General features: G+C 50.4%; 1 protein-coding gene across 3 annotated transcripts in view; it reads left to right on the forward strand.

Annotated features, from left to right (window-relative positions):
• ATP9B (ATPase phospholipid transporting 9B (putative)) overlaps positions 1-24,913 on the forward strand; it is a 119,733-nt gene that overhangs the window by 60,252 nt on the left and 34,568 nt on the right. For all 3 annotated transcript variants that reach the window (XM_053912324.1, XM_053912325.1, XM_024580637.4), the window contains one exon: positions 18,580-18,740. In XM_053912324.1, coding sequence (XP_053768299.1) covers positions 18,580-18,740 — 161 coding nt within the window. The remainder of the gene's footprint in view (positions 1-18,579; positions 18,741-24,913) is intronic.

Here is a 24,913-nt window from a genome sequence, read left to right on the forward strand (position 1 = left end):
CACGGAGTACAGGCGGGGGCTTGGGTGGATGTGGTGGTCCAGTGACATTTCCTTCGCCGAGGCTGTTGACAGCAGAGTCGTGTGGGCGGGGGGTGTGTGTTTATGAACGAGGCAGGTCTCCCTCCGGCCGTGACCACGGCTGCCCCAAAACCACAGCAGCTTGCACAGGTTTCTTCTCTCCTCGCGGCACACACCTGACACGATGCCAGGTCTCTGCCCCGCCTGGCCCCTGCAGGCCCCGGACACTGGCTTCGGTGACTGCGGGGTCCGAGGGAATGACATCGCTGACCTCAGGGCCTCGGCCAGGGCTAGACAGGCCCCCTTCCTTGCCCAAGCAGTCTCGGGGCCTCATGTGAGTTGAACCCTCGGGGAAAACGAGGGTGTCTCACAGCTCCAGGATGGGACAAGTCGCTGTCAACCCCGCTGCAGAGCCTGTGGGGCGGAGTCGGGGACGAGGGGGCCCTACAGGCCCAGCACTGCTTAGGAGATGTCATGGATGCACTGTCCGCATAGGAGGTACATTGGGGTGCACCTCAGACCCAGCAGGCTGGGGGGACAGCCCAGCTTCCAGTGGGGGGGGCGGGGGTGTGGCGGGAGGAGAGATGGACCCGGCCTGGGCGTGTGGATGGCTGCAGTGGTCACATTGACAGACTACGCCCTTGGGGAGAGGGTGCTATTGATTCTGTTTCCGGCAAGAAAAATCAATATTACAAAACTGCTAATACTTTTGATAAGAGAAGAGGAAATATTCTACGGAAGAGTAAGTTCCGTGGGCATCCAGGAGTAGCTGAAATGTATAAACATAAGATGACTTACTTCAAAGGACATGGAGAGCAGCTGCCAGTAAAACAGGCTTCTCTGACTTGAGTGCTCACAGGGTGCTCACGGTTGGCAGTCTCTCCCTCCTCCCCGCCCCTGCCCCGTTTCATTTACTTGCCACCTTCATTATTAATGTGCATAAGAGGCACATGCAGGTTTGGAAAATTGCTTTAAGTTCCGAGGACTAGCAGCCCTGCAGTGGAGGCGGTGCTGATGCAGGAGGAGTTACTGAGCAGGATTTGAGGTTGAGCTCGCGCTGCAGCCCGGGCCATGGTAAGGGTTTGCGGCGGAGAGGAGTGCTGCAGATAGTGTCAGAGCCATCGCACGGCCCAGCGGGGCTGGGGCCTTAGGTCTGTGACAGAGCTGGCAATGCCTGCGCAGTTGCTGAGGCCCAGTGTCCAGAGCCCCAAAGCAGAAGCAAAGAGATGGCTGGCCTGGAGGCGCAGGGCATCCCGGGAGTCCAGGTGGGGGAGGGGGGTCGGGAACAGCAGAGGGTCCTCAGGCTGGGAGGCACCCTGTGCACCATGGTATGCTCAGCACCCCCACCCTGCTTGCCAGCCACTCAGCACAGGCTTGTGTCTTTGGCAAAGGCTGTTCCCGGGGCTCCTGGCTGTCGGGGACGCCCCAGCACTCCTCACTGGTGGGGCTCTGAGGCTGTATGACCACCCCGCTGGCTGGCACGGAGCTTCCCAAGGGCTAGCACCAGGGTTTCATAAACTGACATCCCAGGCTGAGCAGGTGGATGTTAGGATTTAAGTATTTTAGGTTGTTTCATAAAACAACATATTTTTAAACGTGGCATTCCACTCAACTGATGTCCCAAGCCTTCTTTTCTCCAAATCTCTTTTTTTAAATCTGTTTCGTTCTCCTCTAGCTGCCTTTTCTTTTTAAAGATTTTATTTGTTTTTAGAGATAGGGGAAGGGAGAGAGCCAACAATGTATGGTTGCCTCTTGTGCGCCCCCTACTGGGAACCTGGCCTGCAACCCAGGCATGTGCCCTGATTGGGAATTGAACTGGTGACCCTTCGGATCTCAGGCTGGTGCTCAATCCACTGAGCCACACCAGCCAGGGCCTTTTAAAAGAAAACATCAAACATAAAAGTACGATTATTCGTATACCTAAAATGTAGGATGAACAGCTATCATTCCACTTTATTCCAAGGGTGCATTTTTCTCTTGCTGCTGCCGTAGCTGCCTGTCTTGCTCTGTGACTCCAGCGGTACAGCCTCTTCTCATGCTCCAGGTGGGTGGCCCTGGGCTGGTGACATCAATGTCACATCTGCCTGCACAGCCCACCACCAGCACCTGAGTCAGGCTGGGGCTGGGGGTCCTGATGCATACTAGACAGAGCTACTACTGTCGCCTCAGGTCACAACAGCCTGAGGGGCACAGAGGGTCAGAATTCATCCCTTTAGATTGGTCTTTGAAATTGGACCCTGAAACCCAGCTTGCTACTTTTAGATCATCAGGATACAGTTTCACTGGTACTGCCGAAGTTTATGAGAATGCTTCTGTAAGTGGGGTGTGTTTCATCCAGGCGCCAGATGGGATGGGGACTCCCTGCACTGCCGTTGGGGTGGGGAGCATTGTCCGGTGGAGGAGTGCTTGGAGCCCTTCTCCAGGTGAGCGCGTCTCCCCTCCGGTGCCCTGGGGGAGACGCAAAGCAAGGAGCCGGGTCCACCCAAGTGTGAAGACCTTATTTTAGAACTTTGAACAAATCAAAAGTTTTTATTACTAAGACATTACCTTTACAGTAATATTTGGTGAAAGTTTAAATTATAAGGAGTGCAACTTGAGTAATGGACTGCTTTATAAAACCGAGCTTGAGATATATTTAATAAGATGACACTTGATTACATTTAAGAGGAAAAAAACTCTTGCAGAAGGCTAAGAAGAACCCATTGTGACAGGCTGCCATTTCCACGCCATTCATAATAATAAGTGGCTCAGAGCGGGAGCGTCGGGATGAAATGATAACACAAATTGCTGCAAGCGGTTATTACGATCCCTCGGGCACATTGATTTGTGTTCCTAATAAAAAGATGCTTTCAGACGTCTCGTGACAGACAGACGGGGCTCTGTGCCATTATGTGAGCTGAAGCGCGGTGGCGAGGGCTTCTGCAGAGAACAGAATGCTGGAGGACCGGGCGCAGTGCGCTTCTCAGGCTGGAATGTCAGGGCTGTTTGGAGAACAGCTTCCTGTTCTAAAACGACAGTCTATTAATATTTTTTAGTTGCGTTGATTTCCATTAAAATACTACAATGGAAGAACTTTCTTTTCTCTTTGCTGGGGTTGCATGCAGGCACAGCACCCCTTAATTTTTTAAATAGTTGCCTTTTTGAATAAGGAAATATTTTCAGGTTTAAATGTTAGTTTAAAAACGTGAGCACGTGCTCCCGAAGACCTCCGTGCACAGGACTCAGTATTACAGTCAGTCCACACAGAGAAGGGGCCTCGGGAGGGCATTTTTCAGACAACCCGTTGATGTTAACAGACTCATCAGGAAGCCTGAGCGGAGAAGCCGCGCCAGGGTCGGGACCGCGCCTGCGGCGAGGCTCTGGCACACTTCCTATCACAACTGCTCCCAGTTCATCAGCGATGTGACTAGGGGTGAACTGGTAACTTCCGGGGAGCGATCCAGAGGCAGGTGCGTGGGTGCCTCTGTTCAGGGCTGCAGCCAGGGCAGCGGGAGCCCCACTGGGGCGGAGGTGCCCAGCCCTGCACCGCCGGCTCCTTGTGCAGGGAGTCCCCCAGCTGCGGGACAATAGACCCCCTGCTCTTGTATGATTGAATTACTTTTCTTAAGGACTAGTTCATGTTTTTAACCCTCCATAGGTACTTTTTTCTAAGCAGTAACTTAAAAAATATTCCTCAGAAACAAATCTTAACACACCTGGTTTCAGCTTACTTCTTTCACACATCTGAACTCTGTCCTGGGTGTGTTTTCTTGTATTTGATTTGTTGGCGTTAGAGTGGCAACCGCCCCAACTTTCTTCTTCAGAGCTGCATGGAAGCACGTGTAGGGCAGATTTGACATGAGATTCTGCAGCTTTCTCTTCCTGTGTAATTAGCACGGCCAGACAGTGAGCACCTTTTGCAAGTCTTTCCTTCAGCTGTGTCGTGGGAGCTGGATCATCCCGGAGAGGGCGGCCTGGGGCTCCTTTCCGAGGGCGGCTGTCCCCCGCGGAGGTCAGCGTTCTGAAAGGCCGTGTCAAACTGCCCAGTTCTGTGCCAGCTAGACCTCTTGCTGACCCGGGTTCTTTGAACGGTGCTGTTGCGCCCGCTGAGGGCACAGAGGGTTCTGTGGCACAGATTCACACACAGATGACCCCACCCTGCACTGCAGGGCAGGCTGGGGTCAGGGCACCTTCTCTTTCTTAGCAGTGTTTCAGGGGCAACGGGAGAAGTTTCCAGTGAGCCAGACGTGGCGGCGAGGGTTCGTCCCCCTCTGCCGGTGACCAGCGCCTTGGGTCACAAAGCCTCAGCAGGCCTTGGTGCAGTGCTCCCTGTTTAATACCTCAGAGTGGGGATGGCCCTGTGGAAAGAGCTCCAAGGCAGGTGGCGCAGTGTCGCTGGGGGCGGGAGGGCAGTGGGACGTGATGGGTGCTTCCTCATCCCAAGGGCTGTCCTGGGTTCACCATGCCCAGCCCCACGCAGGCTGCGGGCTGTGGCCTGGGCTGGCGGCCAGCAAGGCAGCCCGGAGGGTGAGGCTCCGCTTGCTCGTTTAGAGACTGTGCCAAAACGAGGCCCAGTGACAGCCCCTTCCGCAGTCCGGGGTCTGTCCTCCTGAAGACTTGTCCTTCCTGGTTGAGGAGCGAGGCCTGGTGGCATTGTGTTTGGACAGAGAAAGGCAGGAGAGGGGGTGGCAGTGGGGGCGGGGTGGGACTCACGGCTGGCCGCACCCGGGCCCCTGTGTTCACTGGCTCTTCTCCTGGAAAGGTCTAATTTTCCGAACAGGCAGGAAGACACTGTCAAAGAACTGTAACGAGCAGTCCTTTTTGGGTCCTTCTTACTTTTTTAAACAAATCTATCAGGCCACAAAAATGTATGCTTTCAAAACAGGTGAAGAAGAGGAATTATTTATATTAAAAGTTTATACGCTTATTTAAAAAGCTTTCACCCCAGCACTTGTAAAATGATCTTACATGGACGTACAAAAACGGTCGCAGAGTGTGAACGGCGAGGTCACTGCCCACGCACCAGTCCCTTTGTGGCAGGAGCTGGGATCTGACACAGGTTTGTTGGAAACGGGTGCTTGCGTAAACATTGGCTACATGAGCAGCCAGCTCACCTGGGCACTGTTTACCCGGCTCCGTGGGGTTGGCGCTGGCCGTTCCCCTTCCCTTCTACACCGAGTGCTCACACAGCCTTCCCAGGTGTCCTTCGTCCTTCCTCCACAGGATTCGACAGCTGCAATGAGCAGCATCCACATGTGTCCCCAGTCCCCAGAGGCCTCGCGTGGATGTCACCTCTGTGGGACCCTTTTTCTGACTACTTTGGTTCCCTGCAGTCGTAGAAGGGTGGCTTTCGAACTTCTGCCATCACAGTCAGGCCTTCTTCCCTCTTGTCACAGCGCTGGCCACCTACCTGTCTCTCAGGTCCACTACCCCCTCCTCCAGATGTGTCCTGGGTCGCACACCCCTCACTTCACGCAGCGCCCAGAGGCCTGCCTCTGTTTGGTGACCCTGCTTGGTCAGTCACTACAGGAGCCCGAGCTGAGCGTCCAGTGGCCTCTGTCTTCAGTTGATTTGAGAGGAAGTACGACCAGGAGCTGAGGCTCCTTGAGCACAAGAGCACAGCCTTGCCCCCGGTGAGCAGCGCGTCTCCCATCCCCCTTGTCCCTGAGGACCATGCCAGCAGGGCTGGTGCTCACTGAGGACCTTGTCTTTCTAGAAAGCTCTGGGCAGAGGCGGGTGCTGAGGCACTGTCACACATGTGCATGTGGATGCCATTTCCATCCCTGGGGCCTGAGGGAAGAGACGGGACCATGTGTCGGCCCTTCCCACACCTGCCTTCTCATGTGATAGGGCACCTGATGGGGCCGTCGCCTGTTGTGTCCTCTGAGCTCAGCGAGCAGAGGGAACGGTGGCTTCAAGGGATTGGAATCAGAGGGGCTCCTCACAGACATGCCTGCCATCCTCTGCATCCCTACACTTCTCACGCGGCAAACCCAACACGAAATTGTTCATCCTAGACAGGACATGCCTGCCGGCGTCAGGATGCTCTTTCAGTGTTCCAGATTCCGTGATGTCAGAGTCAGCAGCCAGATTTAGGGAGCCAGGTCCAGAGCTCAAACTGTCCGTACACAGGGCTCGTGTGAGCGCCGCCCTGGCGCTGGCATGGAGCCCCAGGGCTCTTCGCTCACAGAGTGGAGCAGGGCAGAGACAAGAGTCCTGCCGCGGCGTGGAGGTCATTAACCTGTGGCCACAAACAGCTTCTTTGCTACACAATGCGGAGGAGGGCTTATTTAGTTCGGGTTGATAGTCATTCAACCAACAATTTTCTTAAGTTAAAGTCAATAGTTTGTTTTTTTATTACAATTACAAGAATTGTTTCATAGCCTTAAGATATAGTCTGAAACAATACAGAGAACAGAATTTTCATAATGGATCAATTTAATATGCTTTTAATTCCAAACAATATAAAGAAAAATGACTGCTCCCAAGGTTTAATTTCGATGGAAGATGAGGCGTGTGCCCGCACTCGGGGTGGCCGTGATGACGGCGAGGCAGCCTTGGGTCAGGAGCTGCGTGTATGCCCCTTGTCAGCCGCGGTCCCTGGGCGCTCGCTCTGGGTTGAAGAGGAAGGTCAGACTGCAGGCTTCCCTCATGCCCCACTAGCAGTCAGCTCTTGCTTGAGATGCGCTGTGCAGCCACGGCATCCTGGGCAAAGCATCCTAACAGTTCAAAAAATAATTAATGGTTGCTAGTGAACTAAAACCAAAAAAGTAAGAAGTGGGTTCTTGAACATGTTAAAATGCCCGTGTTCCCTGCACCATTTCACTTCCTGCGCACTTGAATGGGGCGGGGCTGTGAGCGCGTAGGCTGTGATCCCTGGTTTGCTTCTGTATGAGCACTGAGTCCGGACATTGAGGGGGGGGGCGCGGGTTCACGAGGTGACGTGCTCTTAGAGAGTGAGATGCACGCTGCTTGGGAAGGACGCTCTGCATCTAAGTTTTTAGAGTAGATAGAGCAGTTTAATTATCCACCCCCCCCTTAAAATGAACACAAGCCACTCAGGAAGTGTAGAAGTGAGCGCTTAGTTATTTTGCAAAAGCTCTCGTAGCAGGGGTTCAGCAATCCTCCTGGTACACGGTGAAGGCACCGCGGTGTCTGCCAGTGACCTGGTCCCCGGTCCTGGTTGGTCTGCGGCTGTGTGCACCTCGAGCTGTTAATCCAAAGTGGCTTTTCTGTTTCTGACCTTTTGATGCTAGCTTCTGCGCAGCATGTTCCTCGCTGATAGGCAGGGTGTAAGTTCTGGGCCCAGCTCACCCTTGAGTCTCCAGAGGGACACCTGGCGGGATGCTATGCTCCTGGCCCCACTCAGGGAGCACGGGGTTTGGCTCAGGGAAGACCCAGGTGTGCAAGTGTCTGTCCCTCGGAGCATGCCTGCTGACGTGTGAACAGGTCATTTTAAAACAGACCCATGCTTTATTGCCTGGGGATTGGTAGGTGTGTGGGGAAATGGACCTTGACACACCTGGGGGTGTGGGAGCAGGTGGGGAGTGCAGCCTGAGGAGGGTGGCAGAGGGCTCCCCAGGAAGTGGCCTGTGGGTGCTGCCACCCTGGGAAGCCAGTGGCACATTCCTGGGTGCGGTTCACTTAAATCTAGAACGTTGCTAACTTTAATGCGTTAACTGGGATGTGGTCACATTACATCCATGAAGCCAAACATTTGGGACCTGTTTTACAGAAATAAAGTTGCACTCCGCACATCAAAACCTGTGTCCTATGAAAAGGACATGCCCGCCACTGACACTGTCCCACCTGGACACCTGGGGTGCTCCTGATGCTGACAGGTAGAAAGTTGCAGGTGCAGTTAGACACGAGTCTGGGCCCCTGGTCACATTGGCTCTGTGGGGTAGAGGCCACACCACGGAAATGGGGAGGTGATGTGGGGCCCCCAGGAACAGGGCAGAGGGTGTGTGACGGATCTGAGGTTGGGGTCAGGCAAGCGGCACAGGGGGTTGGTGGGGGTGGGGACCAGAAGCAGCTGTGGCTCTGACCTCGAGGGCAGCTTGGGCAGCCTCAGATGAGCACGTGTCTGGGGCTGCCAGAACAGTAGCCACAGGGCGCTGTGGAGAGAGCAAGAGGCTGCTAGGGACACCTGAGCGCTCATCCTGAAGCTGGGTTGGTCAGTGGCGAGCCCATGTTCCCCTTCCATCAGGAGGGGGAACCTGTTGCGTATATTTTGCCATAAGACGGTTCTTTAATTATGGGAATTTCGCTCCTTCGGTTCAGGGTGGCCTCCCTGTGGTGCTGGCGCCTGCTTGTTTCGCAGAGCCAGCGTGTGTGGTTACCTTTAGAGTAAGTGTCTCCAAGTGCTTCAACCGCGCCCAGGTGTTAGTGCTGTGACCCAGCCAGTGTCTTCTGGTGGCTGAATAATTAATTTGTGTCTAAGAGCTTTTGAGTGTGATACTGCCTAACAGTGTTTCCTTGTGGACGGTTTGCTGGCTTCCAGTGACCCTTAGCTGCCATCTGGTGCAACTCCTGTGCTTCTGTCATCTGCCGCTAACTGCTGTCACCTGCACAGCCAGTCCTCCCAGCGAAGGGTTGGGAGTGGGGACCTCGTGCCTGCGCATGTGTACCCCCGGGAGGGGGCTGTAGGCTGTGGGCTTCTCAGCAGAAGCGTTCTGGACTCACTTAAACTTGAACACACATGGCGTGGAAGACAGGGACCGTTCGTGAAGGGTGTCTGCTCACTAAACCCAAGTCTTTTGTCTCTCACGATTTGTTTTCATGGTTCCAGCGCTCAGTGGCCCATTTAGGCCCGAAGGTCACCCCACATCTTCCAGATGACTTCGTGCGCGGGCTAGCTGGAGTCAGGGCCGCAGCCCGTGGCGCCGTATTAATGGACTCACTTTAACTCAGAGAACGAGAAGGCTACCCTGGTTGGAGGCTGAACGGTGTGCCCCGTGGCACTGGCACAGCTGATAGCCGCGAACGAGAGAGATGTGTATATCAAATAGTTTACCAAATGAAGCCAGCTGTGTTTCCCTACAGACTGCGGCTTCCTGACATGCATCATTAAACCTGATTAGCTGCTTCCTTTTACAAAGATTCTTGCAGTCCTGAACGCTGCATATTAACATTTTCTGCCCCTCCAACTGGAAATGATTTGCTTTATTGCAGAGTGTCAACTTGCTCTAGTTTCTGACGCGTTCTAATTGGTACTTCAGAGTATAATCATCGGGAGATACCATGCCACGCATTTCTTTATTTGGAAATTAATACAGACCTTTTCACTTTATCTGTCAATCTGGAGAACTTTTCACAATTCCCAACTCTTGGGATTGCTTACAAGCCATTAAGTATGAAATGGTTCATAAAATGTCTTTGAAGACATAAAGTAACACAAAAAATTTTAGGTGGTTTAAAATACTGTTACATTTTGCCAAGATACCAGTAATAAACCTCTTAAAAGATAGCTTTAATAGAAAGCAAGATGAAAAGTTTATTCAACCCTATTATGCTTATCATTTAAATTCTTCTGGAATGCAGCTAAATTCTGTTTTTGTTACAAAACAAAAGAATGCAAATCGTGAGAACCATAGATTTTGAAAACTAACATTGATTCAAAGTTTCCATCATCCTCTGTCCTTTCTGCCATTCTGCTTGGCTTCCCTAAACATTAGTGTTTACTACAACTACCTTCCATTAGTAGCTGCTTATGCTGGCATGTGGGTGGGACAGAACCTTGTGGCTTTGTTCAAGATAATAGCAACTCCAAGGTGTTTCACACCCTGGTCAGCATTTATGTGTCTCTACATGTTTTCAATATAATCAGAACTAGGTGGTGCGTATTTTTTACAAGTAAGTCTCACAGACTCTGACTAGCAATAGAGATGCGGATTCCAGTGAGTGTCCTCGTAATGGGTCTTGTCAAGTCGGCTAATGACGCTTGATTTAAAACCATTGTCAAGCGGCTTTGTGCAGTGATAGGTGCCAGATATCGGGAGATTGGGGTGAAGACCTTATGCGGTCCATAAATTCCCGCATATTTACTCAGTAAACCACAGCACACCAAGGGAGATGGTGACACCTCTCAGCCTTTGTGATGCTGCGTGAACTTCCGGGTCCAGAGCGGATTCTGGGGGGTCCACCCACAGGACATGGATCTGGGGGACATGCTAAGCCAGAACCCGGCACACCAGGGCAATTACAAACTGCAGAATTTTCCAGCTAGTTGTCCCCCGCCCTGCCCCGAGATGCCGTTACTTAGAATGAGCAGCTTCATAATGCCGTGTCTCGTACTTGACCACAGTAGTCCTTAAAGAGACCAGACTTTTATGTAACAGACCATCTGTTACATAAAAACAACATTAGCTACTGTTTAGTAAGTTCCCTGGCTTGGACCATGAACTACTTAGCACCAGCCGGCACACCAAAGTTAGACTTGGGACCGCAGCATTTTGAAACAAATCACCGAATAGATCTCTGACTTTATTATAGAGACTCATCTGTGTCGTGGCCTCTTATGAGGAGAATTTAGGGGCTAGAAATTAAAGCTACATTGTAAATTAATGACATTTACTAATAAGAACATAGCCATTCCCTTTTTCCGAAATTTGATCGGGGCATTAACTACGCTGGCGGAAAGGTGGTATCCCCCTGCCCCATGCCACTTCCCTGTTAAAGACAAGTTTCCTTGCTGTGCCCTGGGAGGCTCCAGGCAAAAGAGCTGATCTGGCGCCTGTCTGCCCCAGCCACGGCCTCTGCCTCTCTGGTCAGGACGTGGCCACACAGCTCCTCTGTGTAGAGGGCATGCTCCAGGCCGGCTTCCTCTTCTGCTGCCTGGCCCCTCCAGCATCTGGGTGCAGCAGCTCTAAGCCCTCGCAGGAATAGTTCCTCCAGCACCTCACTCTCTGGGTCGCAGAGGTAGGAAACACTTTCTTAGCCCTTTGAGAAGAATTGAGGGGACTTCCTGGAGGGAGATGCTCACGCTGCCTTGAGTTCCAGGCCGATGGCCTTGGAAGCCCCGGCTGCACTCAGTGAGATCCGGGCGGAGCACCAGACCCCCCCCCCCCCCCCCCGTTTCAGCAGCAGCGTTATTACTGTGTGCACATTACTGGGAAAGACAAGACCATTTTCCATCCAGTCACGTATCGTATAAATTATATTTAAGTGGATATTTTAAGAATATATTTTAAGGGTATTTATAAAGCACACAAGATATTTAACATGAAAGACTTCTACGCTCCGGGGAAAGTGAAGGCGCATGTGCACCTGCCTCCTAAAGAGAAGGGTGCACTGCGCTGGGCGGTCTCTGCGGGGCGCCCACAGAACGGCGGGGAAAGGGGTGGTGTCGACGGCCTGTCCGCCCCTTTCTCACTGCGTCTGTTACAACTTCTAGGATTCCTCATAAAAGCCTGCCTTTAAAAATATCCATACGGCTCAGAGGGATTATTAGAAACATCTATTTTTCACATTCCCGGGGGTCTGAAGATTCCCAGGAGTCTGGAGAAGCCCCAAGCAGTCCAAGTCCCTGGCCTGTCCCTGCACACCTGGGCGACCCACTTGCAGGTGGCCAGGATTCAGGAATATCTGTTAAAACATATAAAAGTTACCAACATAAATCGCTTATGTAATTGAATTAAATCGAAATCCAAATCCCAACACCTGGCCTCAAATGTCCCTTGTATGGATGATGTGGATGTTGAGGTTTCTGGTGTCAGGGGGTTGCTTAGGTTAGTGCAGTAATTATTTTAAATGGGTGGGTTGTCTTGCAAAACCATTTAAAACAGACAGCTTCCTGCATTGTTAAGACAGTAAGGTAAATGTACACGTGTGTACATGCAGGCTCTTGAAACCGTTAAGGGGAGCTGTTACAATTTTCGTGACTCCAGAAGTCCTCAGAGCCGCAGCTCCGTACTCGCGTGGTGCCCGACTGCGGGACTGTGGATGCCACGGCTTTAAATACACTTCTGTGCTGGACAGTGGTTTTTATTCAGGACATTTCCCCCCACATATAATCGAGCATATTACAGTCTGAAACATCTGTCTTGAATTTTGCATGAGAAAATAGATATGTAGGGTTGCTCCTTTTGTTTAAAAAATGTGTTAAATATACTGAATTGGTGGAATTAGATCTAAGGTCTGCTGTCACCAAAGGCAGGTTTTCACAATTTGGAAAAAAGAATCAAACTTGAGCGCCCTCTGCTGGCCAAGGCACCACATGTCACCTTTGCCTTCGCTTTCTTTTCCCGGCCTGAAGAACGTTATTGTAAAAACCACAACAAAATGCCAACACCAAACGTGACAATTGCAGTGAACTCAAATTGTATTCCATAGAGTGTTGGAGTGGTAATTATTTGCATGCTTTGGTCTCCTCTCTGCCCCTAATTTTCAAGTCAGCTGTGTGCACTGTTGTAAAATAAGGTCAGGAGTACTCTATGTCAGAAAGTCATGGGGTTTTCTTAATACTCAGTGCTGGGGTTTTTTTAATGCTTTTTTAAAAGATTTTATTTATTTATTTTTAGAGAGAGGGGACGGGAAGGAGAAAGGGAGAGAAACATCACTGTGTGGTTGCCTCTCACGCACCCCCTACTGGGGACCTGCCGGGCAACCCAGGCATGTGCCCTGACTGGGAATTCAACCAGTGACCCTTTGGTTCACAGGCTGGTGCTCAATCCACTGAACCACACCAGCCAGGGCTCGGTGCTCGGTTTTAATGTCATTTGTGTACAGAGACTACAAATTAAATTTCCATCTACTTTTCAACACTGTTTTGCATATTTGCACATACTTATTTTGTTTTAAATTTGACTTTGCTATGTCACAGTTGAGAATCTTTGAAATAACATAGTAATTACTAAACAGAAAAGTAGGTTCCCACTTTATTTTTAAATCAATGTATTGTTTTGAACTTGATGACTTGTGATACATTGGTGGTCCTCTGATAAAGGCTCAGATGCAACCAAGACGCTGTCAGACAGCGACCGGCCTGATCAATTGTCCTGCTTGAATGTGTAAAGTAAGCCTGTGTTCGCAAAAGCAAATCCAAGGGGGCTCTGTATGTATGTCTACAGAAATATGCTATGTTATGGCACTTGGACAATTATGGAAAGCGCTCTGGTGTGTGGACGTGCCCCAGTAAATACAAGGGCCAGTGGTGAAATCTCCCGAATGACTGGGAAGGTTAGCAGGTTGAGAAGAGCCTCACTGTGCATTCACAAAGCCCCTTCAGACTTAGCAAGCGGTATGTTTGCAGATTTGAGGAGTAATTTCACCCTCTGACGATGTGCGTATTGTGGGCCAGCTGATGGGGGGTCGGACAGTGTGCGTTGTCCCGAGTAAGTGGGGTGGGGCAGCACCACACTTGTGTGAACTAGGCCGGGGTTCGACTTTGCATTTCCCATCTCCCCTTTCTCTCACACTGACAAGGAGAGCAGCTCTACCTCCTCGTTGAGTAGCTGTGCCTTGTAGTAACACATTTTTGTTTATGTAAAAATACAACAACTCCATCTTCTTTTAAAATGTTAAGTGTTCAAAGAAAAAGCGTCTTAATAACTATATTGTAAGCAAGAAAAAAACCTGAAATGCTGAATGTAGAATAGTCTGGCAAAACTCGTCAGTAGGTAAAAATGTAGGGTACGAAATATTCTTTCGGATTAGACTTTAAAATGTTCACCATGTAAATATTTTGATTTTTTTAATAGAGATGATTTATTGTAGCATTAAGAATTGTCATACCAATACTTATTTAGGGAGCATTTAAAGCACAGGTTATTGAGCCAATAGCCGAGAACAGCTCAAAGCAACGCCTATTTCGCACATCACTGAGGTGGAAAAGGATCATAGCTCAGGCGCAGCTCGAGTGTGGGCCGCTTGGCACGGGCCACTTAGTGGTTCATATCCCAAAAAGAGTAAATGCATAAACTCAAGGGGAGGAAGAAAGACTATCTAGCATCACTTTAAAAAATACTTTTATTTTGAAAAAGTGATTGCTACAAGATTTAGGAGTTATTTGAAGGTCTGCAAATTACTTATTTTTTGTTGTGTTGTTTAATATTCCAGTAAAGTGGAATGTAAGGCTGATTTGCTTTAGAGGTGTTTGAAAGGAGTGTGCTCTGTATAGGAATTTCAGTGAGGTCCAGGTGTGGCCCTATGTCAGTTTGGAGTCACAGTCCAAATTCTGCGTGACAGCAGCCAATTCGCTGGTTGAGAGTAGCTCGCCTGCTGAAAGATAAACAGCCTTAGCAACGATGTTATTTTCCCCTGAGTCATCTTTCATTATAACACTGGGCTTCTGTAATGCGGAGTCCTCTTGAGTGAATTAGCTATTGGATTGGAGGCTTTTCTGGGTTTCAAATTGTAATGTATTTACAGGGAAAATATAAGACAAAATGATACTCAACTTTCTATAAGAGTTTAAGTTGGCTTTCTGACATTTTACATGTTATTATTTTGCTATTCTAAAATGCTTTCATGTAACATTTAGGTTAAGTGTGAGTTAGAATGGTAAAAGTATGTTCATGTTCACATGTTAATATGCATGATGTTAATACCGTAGGATCAGCAGCTAGTGGTGCGTGTGCCTTTGTCCCTGGTGGTGGTTCTAGGAAGTTTGATCTCGTGAGACTTGGTTCCAGTTAGGTGGGCACACTGAACTCCCGGGATGAGCAGGACGAGGCTCAGCAGAGATGGATGGGGGCTGAGTCCCAGACGCAAGGTGGGGCCTTGTTTGTCCCGCGTGTATCCGAACACTGGCCTGACCTTCCCTCGATGAAGCAGGAGAATACCGTATTTACCCTTTATTGTTGGTGCAAACCATTATTTTCCTGAGCACCATTAGCTGTTTAAAACTTGGTACATAAATTAAAGAGGAGCTAAGTGGATTTGTGATCGCTGCCATTAGCGGCATTTTAGATTGTACAGGCAATTATTGTGTTCATTATCCTAGAACAGCCCCTTTGCAGAGCCATTGTCGTGTCTTCGACATTATGCACAAATTTTCCCTTAGAGATTAAAATTTCCAGTAGCGTATTTAATTTTGTTATCACAGTTGTTTCAAATAAAACAAATATTATGACAAGTAGAAGATAATTTGCTTTACTAAGAAATTACAATAAATATTGAAAATTACTTCCTGGTGTACTTAATTTACCTTTTCTTATATAATCATAATTACTTCAAGTGATTATTAATATATTTTATGGGTGGAAAGGTTTTGCAGTCATAGCAAAAGATATCTGGTCTGTTCAGTGTTCCAAGAAATATTTTAAAGAGGTTCACATGAAAACCCAAGTTACCACCTTCTTTACAGAATCTATAACTTTATAAGTTTACTAATTTTTATGTTGAATAGTTTCCAAGAGTCTAGATTGCATTTTAGACGGTTTGAAGAAACTTTTAGAGGTGTTTTAGAGAAGTGAGTATAAAAATTAGCTATTGATTGAAAGTTGACTTTAAAAAATATGAGTTGAAATGTATCTTCCTCTCACTGTGTGTTGAGAAAAATGAAGACCACAGTACGTGCTATATCTCGGTTGCAGTTATATTCTGGGAAGAACCACCCCAGTTCAGAACAGGCTCGCTGCAGGGACGCAGGGCCCACGGGAGGGCGAAGCTGGGTCCCGTTCTGCACGGCCCCCACGGCGGTCAGTGCGCAGGTGCCTGCACCAGCGTGTCGGCATGTCCACGCACCGCTGCATCTGACTTTCAGCCCGTGTGCGCATTTCCAGAGGGAACTCCGTGCCTAGTCCTGACTGCTTTGTCCCTGCACTGCCCATTTTCATGGCTGTGATGCCAGGAAAGTGTGAGGTAGTGGGTATATGTTTTGCAAAACAGTGATTCTTTATTTTATTACAAAAAGAAGACCAACTCTGGAAGGCCTGATTAAATCATTCCTTTCACTTTTTAATGGGATTTGGATGAATAGAGGAAAATATGCACTTTGCATTCATTGATAGCATCTTCAGGTCGAGGTAATTGAGTCTTTTTTCCTGACTGAATGAATAATGACTTCATCCACCCTCGGAGGGCCTGAGACTTGGGCCGCCTTTGTCACAGCTGCAGGAGCCGGTCTTTGAAACATGCTCTACTTCCCTGCCTTAATTTTTCTTCATTTTAATCCCAAACCCCATTTTTCTCCATAATTCAAGCATAAACTGTGTAGTAGTTGAAGGGGCGGAAATTGCAAGGTGTTTGTGCTCACCATGCCGCTTTGTGAGTGGAGCTGATCCAAGGGCCGTGGTCCTCCGCCACTGTGGGCCCCTGCGCATGGGTCCCAGCTGGGGTGGCTGCCAGCAGGTGGTCCAGAGAGCTCAGTGGGCCTTCCTGCGGGACGTGGAGCCCTGCTAAAAACTGTGGGAGGAGGGCTTCACCTGCTGTCATGTGGAGAGATGGCAGAAGCACCTGTAGACCTGGCAGTAAGGTTCCCTCCTGCCCTGAGTTAGGAGTCTGCTCAGGGAGTGACCTAGGAGACCACATCTCACAGGCCTGGGTCTTCCTCCCCTGTCCCCACAGCACATGGCGGGGGGGGGGGGGGGGGGGGGGGTGCCACCTCTGGGTGTGGCCTGCAGGGGCAGGGCCTACACAGCCCACACCCACCTGAGGAGGTCCCAGCAGCTGCCAGACCTGCGAGGGGACCCTGCAGGGGAAGTAGACCCCACGTTGCAGGCAAACGTCAGTCACGTGGGGTCCCAGTGTCCATTTCCGTTGTTTCTGCCCTATGTGTAAAGGCTGCGAAGGGCCAACCAGCAGCAGTGCTGGTTGCGAGTCCTAAAAAGTGAGTCCATGAGCTTGGTTAGGGAGGAAGCCTTCTGTTTGGTGGTTCTTCTTTATAGTGTTTATTACTGGTGTTCCTGTTATTTTTTCTACTGGATTGGCTCTTTCTTGTGGGTGAGATCTCACAGTTTACTGATTTTTCATGATCTTTGAGTTTAGCGAAATGAAATACAGACATTTCCATTTATTTGTGTAACAAATTTTCTTCACAACTAAATGGATTATCTGACAAAGTTCTGTGTCTTCTCTCTAACTACAAGTTTAATGTGCTCATGAGAGTTTGTGGCAAATATTAATCCAAAACATGTAAACTAAATACATGAAATGTAGAAGAGGCTAGCTTTTTATTGGCCAAAGTTTTGGATTTGAAAAAGTACTACAAAATAAAACAAGTTAACAGTTCAGTAATTCTCAAATTTTTTAATTTGAGAATTACAGATATCTCGTTTTTTAATCAAAGTTTTGGCAATTATGTTTTCTTTTTTAATTACTTTTTAAAAATTTGTACCAGAATCAGGAGAAACTCAGATGGCCTGATATGAATGCCGCCTTCTGCTCAGGTCACGGTCATGCGTGAGCAGCTGTGTTCAGACCCTGGGAGCCCCGAGGCCAGGCGTCTCCAGGGCCTCTAGTAGCACCTGGGTGGTTAGTGCCAGGCAGCTTACAATGAGGACAGTGAGGCGTAAAGAGTATAAGGACATCCCCAAGGTCACACGGTGTGTAAGCTGAGACTCAGATCCACATTTTTGACGAGGATGAGGATGATGATGATAAAATAATGGCATGTCTCTGGGCTTGCCTTCTACCTGGAGCTGCGTGTCATGTCATGTCATGGAACCCAAGTCCTTGTTAGCAATGCACTGCTCGAACCTGGTCCCTGCTCCCCCGGCTGTGCAGCCAGGGCCACCAGCTGGCCTGCCTCTTCCCTCTGCCTGGACCGCACACCTTCTCCAAGGCCCAGGCCCCCACCATGCACACTGCCCTGCGAGGTGGTCTTTCCGTGGTGACACTGAGCAGAGGGGGAAGACTTCATCGGCGTTGCCAGAGCTCGAAATGCGTGTTGCGCCTCTCAGACGCACTGTGTTCTCTTGGGGTGCAGAGTGAGTGAAAGGCGTTTGGGCTGCTGCTTTTACACAGAACACAACCAAAAATGACCTGGTTCTCACTGACATAATTTTCACTCACCTTTTGCTCAGCTCATCAGCGGTCCACAGAATGAACATGAGTGTGGTGTGCCTCACTGGGAGCCCGAAGTGTAGGACTTGTGCAAATCCCAATACAAAATGTCTCCTCACAGGCTCACTGCTGTATCTGTTGCTTTTCTTCTTAACTAAGAGTTCTTTGCAGAGAGGCTTTTGGCAGACAGGGAAAACAGACGTCCTGTCCTGTCCTTGGGGGCCTCGAGCTGAGAGCATTGGTGGGGTGGAGGGTGCACGCAGCCTCGACACGTGTCGTAGCCCTGCCGGGAGACCACGTCTGCTCTCACCAGAGCTACGCAAGCCCCAGGTCTGCTAGGCCCGTGGTCTCGTCTCGTGTGTCCCCATGAGCTGTCACAACATCGCCACGCAGACGAGCGTCTGAGGCTCTGCGGCTCGACACTCAGACCGGTGGCACCTGCCTGGACACGCTGTGGGACCCCGACTTGTCCTCAGGAGCTCTGCCCACATCTGTCTCTGGGAGGCGTCCCCGGTTTTGCATCTCATTCTGACGAGGGCTGTTGCAAAGGACAGCGTGGGGATGTCGTCCGTCGTGTTCAGATGTGCGGGGTCAGGGGTGCTGCACTTCTGCCCTGACTCCCTGTTTTCCTTCCAGGTGGGTTTGTTGGACATCGAACTCAACCAGCTGACCAAAGCCCTGTTTCTGGCTCTGGTGGCCCTCTCGGTTGTCATGGTCGCCTTACAAGGCTTTGCCGGGCCGTGGTACCGCAATCTCTTCCGGTTCCTCCTCCTCTTCTCCTACATCATCCCCATAAGGTAGGTTGAAGACTTACAGTAAAACAAGTGTCTAGTTTAATTGAATGTGATTTCATGGAAATTTGTTTCTGGACGTGAAAGAAATTGTCCACACAAATGTCGAAGGGAGGAGTCGGGCTCTGCTGAGCCCGCAGGAACCCTCCACAGAAAAGGACGTGCGGCCGTCGGTTCCGTTGGGCTGGTGTAGAAATCTGGCGCTTTGTCTCGTGCACACGCATTGGTGACACAACCCTCAACAGTTGGGGGACACAGCACACAGGCCTGAGTCCAGCCCGGCAGCGGTGGTCGATTGCTCACAGGCTCCGGTGTCCGGCGCCCTCGGGTCTGCACACGGTCGACACGTGGGTTCGAGTCCACGTCCGAGTCGTCTGGGTTTCAGAGACCGCGGGGCGCGCTTGTCCGGTCAGACGTGCTGGGCGAGGCTGCCGGCGAAGCACGAGAACCGCCTCACTCGAGACTGGGGTGCGCGTGGTTAATACCAGAGGCTTCATTCAGAGACTGGTATTTACAACAAACGCACGTGAGTCCGCTTTAAAATATTTCCACAAAGGGTATTTTTAAAAGACACCCGTCATATATGTGAGTGGAAATTTCATATGAATGAGCAGTTAAGCCCTAACAAACCGTGCGTGGAGCGTGAATCCAGAGTAGCAATCTTCTGTGAGAGAACGGGGAGTAGAACCGCCTGCGTCCCTCCCGCGTGTCTGCGCCGAGAGGCTCAGCAGAGCGTGGGCGCGCCCCCCTGGGAAGCTCCCCCTCGCGGCTGAGCACGCGGGGCCGTGGGCACACTCGGGAGTAAGGTTCACACTGGACCAACCACGTTCGTTTCCCTTTGCACGGCTTCCAGAAAATATGCCGAATAATACATCCCACTACTTGCTAAATACGCTTTTCCGTTTAACCAAAGATGGATTTTTAAATATTTTTGCAAAGTGCACAATCCTGGAAAGTGCTTTTTTCTCTACTGACCTAACACTTCTAAAAGGCTTTTTAAATTTAAGAAAGTGAAGCCGTTTTCGTAGAAATGCTTCTTTACAGAGTAAAATATGTTTGAGTCACCTGATAGAATTTACTTTGTCTTTCGAGGAAAGTATGACAAGATTTAACTCTTGCTTCTGTAACCAACTTGAACGTACGTTCCCCGAATCGTCTGCGTCACTCGTGGCAAAGGGCAGACTGACTGCCGGTTCTTCCCAGGACTTGTGGGGCCCTCGGGCCAGAAGCGGGCGGTTCCTGGTCCCTCTCGTCACCGCCCCGTTGCCTGTGGGCTTTAAATAAAGCCCCCTCTTGCCCTGGCGGGTGAGGCTCCGTGGCCTCAGCGCCAGCCTGTGACCCGAAGTGTCGCGCGTTCGATCCCCAGTCAGGGCACGTGCCTGGGTTGCGGGCCAGGTCCCCAGCAGGGGGCGCGCGAGACAACCACACGTCTATGTTTCTCTCCCTCGCCCTCTGTCTGGAAATAAATAATATTTAAAAATAATAATAAGTCCATTCGCACCCCAGCTGTAAACCATGCCTCGTCCATGCAGGGTCAGAGTTTTTCGCGCTCCAGCGGGGCCCCGTGCGTGACAAAGCCTTGACTTGGCCGCGGCCTCTGGTCTGGGGCGCTGAGGCCCATGGTGTCTAGGTCTCGGGGGCGGGCGCCCAGTCCTTGACCGCCGCCCAGTCCGCCGCCGGCCCCCGCCTGGACGCCCTGGGCTCCGCTCCGAGCCCCCCACTCTCCGGTCACTGAGAGTGGACCATCTCAGTGCCGGGACACGGACACAAGGTCCGACCCAGAGCTGACGTCCCTCGAGCGTCCCTGAAGGAAAGGTCTGAGGAGCCTCCGGTCGGGTCTCTCACCAGTAGGGGGCCGCGGCAGCTAAAGTGGGTGCGGACCCACCGGGACACCATACTTCGGGGGGCGCTCCGGCAGGAGCCGGGGGAACGACGCCCAGCGGCCCGCAATGCAGGACGTGCGCGGAGGGCGGACGCCCACGTTGGACCTGCGGGGCCGGTGGCGCGCTGGGCGAACTGGTGCCAGAGACCATGGGCGGGTGGCTCCTGGGGCCGCTCAGCTGTCGCCGGACATGCGGAGACCCGCAAAGACTCTCCTGAGGTGGCTGTGAGGGCAGAAGCGCCGTGGCGCTGCCTGGAGGGGACAGACTCGGGCCGACGGGAGGCGCCATCGGACGCCCCGGGCTGCGGCCCTGGGGGGCGGGGGCCGGGCACGCGAGGGCTGCGTGGCTCTGGTCGTCCCGCGGTGTGAAATGCAGACTCTCGCGCAGCCGGTGTGGACTCGATGTTTTGCGGGCAAGGGTCCATCCCCCCCACCCCGTGGTGTGCTGGCCTCTGGCGCCAGGTGAGCTCCTCTGACCCCGGACGGAGTTTTTTGTGGCATAAAGTACATTTTCGCGTTATGCTTTCCCTTCCAGTTGTCTTAGCGACCTTTTGAGGCGGACCCTTGCCCACGGACGTGGGCCCGTCTGTCCCGTGCCGGCGTCCGCCTGCGCGGCCCCGGTCTGTCCGTTCCTAAGGCGGTGGCAGACCACCTGGTTCACAGGCTGCAGGAGGGAGCTCGTGGCCGGCAGGACGAGCGCCGCCAGGTTCTTCCGCGTCGCAGCCGCGGGCCTGTGCATCTGACGCGGAGGCCGGCAGCCCTGGGTGCGGTGGAGCTCCTCGCGGAACAGCCTCTTGCTGGAACCCGCGCGCGGCCTGCGCCCGGCTCTTCTCAGGGACCCGGCAGCTGGCGAGTGCTGCTGTAAATACTGCGCTTTGGAAGAACTGCTTGCTTTCTACGCACAGGTTGCTAGTTATAGGCAGATGAAGTTGATTTCTATAAAATGATTAAATGTGTCAATTCCAGCAAACTGTTGATTATTGCCCTGAGTCCATGGGATTGTGCCCAGGTAGTCACGAGTCACGTCATCCATGAACAGAGACAGCTCTATTTCTTTCGGTCCCTTGCGCCGTGTGTTTCTTCTCCGTGTGGCAGCCGCCAAGGTCTCAGTTCAGCTGTGAGTAGAAGCGACGCCAGACGTGCTTCCGTTTCCCACGCGGGAGGGAGGCGGGGCGTCGAGCGCTCCGAGCGTGCGCATGCGCATTGGGCCTCACTGGCAGCCTTTGCTGCGGGAGGGAGGTCTTCTCTTTCCTCGCTGGACGCTGTTTTCACGTCATGGGCGTGCTTTTAAGACTGTTTTATCTTTACATTTTTCTGTATAGCATCTAAATATGATGAGCTGACTTCGTGGACTTTCCAGTGTCCTGCCCGAACCTTGTGCTTTGGTGGGGGGTTGGCTGTGCTGTGACACGCTGTGCTGCGATCTTGCCTTCCGTGCGTGTGGGCGCCGCTGCACAGCGAGCGGGCGCGGAACCCCCTCCCCGCGTCGTTCGCTTCATGTCTCCTGTCGAGACCGTGCCAGTCTCGTGAAGGACACCGATGAGCCCTCTCTGGTTTTCTCTTCTCGAACATTTTATTTAAAGTTGTAAGCATTTATTTTTTGGACACTTACACGGGGGAGGGGGCACTTTGCGAGCCTGTTCGCTGTGGAAAGATGTTTGGCAGAGTTGATTTCTTCAGTAGTGAAAACGTATTTCTTAAATAGTTATAATTTAAACAGTTGACTTTAGTAGTTAGAAAACTTGATTTCAAGTTTTTTATTTCTTCTTGAGTCAGTTTTGCAAAGTTACAGCTTTCAAAGAACTTGCCAGCTGCACCTAAGTACTCAAGTCTATGCGCGAAAAGCTTGCTCCTGGTGTCCCCGCGTCGCCGCAGAGACGACCGGTTCGGCCCTGAGCTCCGGTCTCTGCCGTTCGCGGCCGCCTGGGCCTTGCCGGTTCTCTCTGCTGCTCGGTTGGGGTCGCCGCACGTTGTTTCTTCCCTCCTGCCGCCTTTGGCTCTTGTTACCTTTACTTCTTCAGACAGGCGTTTAACTCCCTAGTTTCCGCGCTCTCTTGCTGTTCTGGGCGAGCAGTTGGAGCCACAGGTTTCCAGACGAGCACTGCTTTGGCTGCGTCCCCAAAGTTTTCACAGCTGTATTTTTGACAGAGCGTTTCTTAATTTCCACTGCGATTTCTTCTTCCACCCATGGTCATGACAAAGCGGTTTCTTAATGTACAAACCTGTTTGACTTTTCTGCTTCTGTCTGTTTAATCGGTGTTGTCAGAGGACGTGCCTTGTGTTGTCCCAGGTCCGGGAAACTGCTCGGACAGGGGCAGGGCCTGGCGCTGGATTTCCGCGGACGTTCTGCGCGCGCCCGAGCAGCCCTTGCGTTCTGCGCCGCCTGCGGCCGTCGCCGCGTTTGTTCGTCAGGTCGGATGGTTCGTCTCGGTTTCCGGTGAGCGCGTCCCCTACCGAACTTTCCTCCGCCTTTTCTGACAGTTGTTCAGAGTTGTACTGAAATCTCCGATCAGTGTTGTGAATTCGTCTGCTTTTGCTTGGAATTCTGTCTACTTTTGGTGGTACGTATTTTTGTGGCTTTGGTATTGGGTGTATACAAATTTAAACTGTTGTGTATTTCTGCTGAATTAAGCATTTTCTCATTATGAAGTGACTTTCTTTATCTCTGCTGAAGCTTTTTGCATTAAATTCTACTTTGTTTTATGTTAATATAGCGATGCCAGCTGGCTTTAATTTACTTGGCATGTCTTTTTTTGTCTTTGTACTGTCAACATCTCTGTGTATTTATTTTTATATATTTACATATATATGTCTCCTATAAATAATATAACATTTAATTTTTATCTACTCTGATCATTTTTGACTAGTGCATACACAATTACTGTAATACTGTCGTATTTTTAGTTAAAACTACCATTTTATCTTGCGTTTTTAATATGACTTACCTTTCCTACATATTCCTGCTTTCTTACCATTGTATTTTTTAAATAATTTCACTTTTTTTCCTAGTAGTTTGGAAGTTTATAAAGGGTTTCTGTTCTTTTAGTAGTTATCCTACAAGTTTTAAAAGCATTATTTTTAATTTATCAAAGTCTGAACGTAATCATTTCCATTACACATCACCTTACAGTGTTTAACTTCATTTACCACTTCTGACCTCATGCCATTTTTGCCATTTATTCTCATTCTAGTTACCCTTAAGCCCCATAAATGCTGTTTGTACATTTTCTATTAATTTTGGTTTATCCATGTTTTTGTTTTTCATTTTGTCTTACATTTCAGACCTTCCATGTAAAATAATTTTTCTCCTGTCAGAATTTATTCTTTAGTTTTTGTTTAGTGCTGATCTTTGTTGGGAACTCTCTAGATTTTTGCTTGGCTTGCCTTCTTGAAAAATCTCACCTGTGTATGGATTTCTATGATATCAGATTTATTTTACTCTCTTTTGGCTTCCATGTTGCTACTTAGTAGCAGCCTTAAAGTCTCCTCCTCCCCGTCTGCTCCCCCGCCCCTCCCAGCTGCTCTTAGGCTCATTCTGGGCTCGGCCGCTGCATCTCTACACGGAAGTTCCTTCCCGTGTCGTGCTAGGTATTCGCTGGGCTTTCTGAGTCTGTAGATGGGTGTCTTTCATTCACCCTAGAAAGTGTTCAGTCATCATCTCTTCAAGTACTGCCTTTGCCCCATTCTGTCGCCTCTTTGGGGACATCCGCTCATGGCCCCCTCGTCGTAGGAAGGAGGCACTTCTGTCGGGCCTTCAGCCGCCCTGATCTTCAGTGTCGCTCCCCATCTGCTGGGCAAGTCCAGGCTCCTGGCGACAGGCCTGCGATCTCGGGAAGGAGGAGATTTTGTGGCCACTTCCCTCCCTGGTCACCGATTTAAATTTAGCCTGGGAAGTCTTCACTATCTAGTCAGTTGTTTCTTTTAAGAATTAAAGAAATATTTCACATGGCATTTCCTGTTGTGTTCAGTGCAAACACCAATCAAATAAAATAGCCTACTTTTACCCAAGGTCACAGAGCTGTCTTGAAATTTTTGCATAAAGAAAATTACACAAATTTGAATAAAAATTTCTGATTAGCTTCCAAGGCAGTACTTGCCAAGGGTAAAATTTTGAGTTCCCAAATGAGATAAAACGGCATCTGTGCCACTTCTGTTAAATGACAGTTTACAGGAAAAGGTTTTGGTAAAGCTTGTTATGAAAATGGCAGATGCTTCCTTTCTCACAGATTAGGGTCTGACTTCCCGATGCAGAGGGTGCAGGCGAATGACCTCAGGAGACCCTTCCTGAGTAGTGTGG

This window comes from Desmodus rotundus, chromosome 10 (assembly GCF_022682495.2).
Source record: "Desmodus rotundus isolate HL8 chromosome 10, HLdesRot8A.1, whole genome shotgun sequence".
In the NCBI taxonomy this organism is placed as follows: domain Eukaryota; kingdom Metazoa; phylum Chordata; class Mammalia; order Chiroptera; family Phyllostomidae; genus Desmodus; species Desmodus rotundus.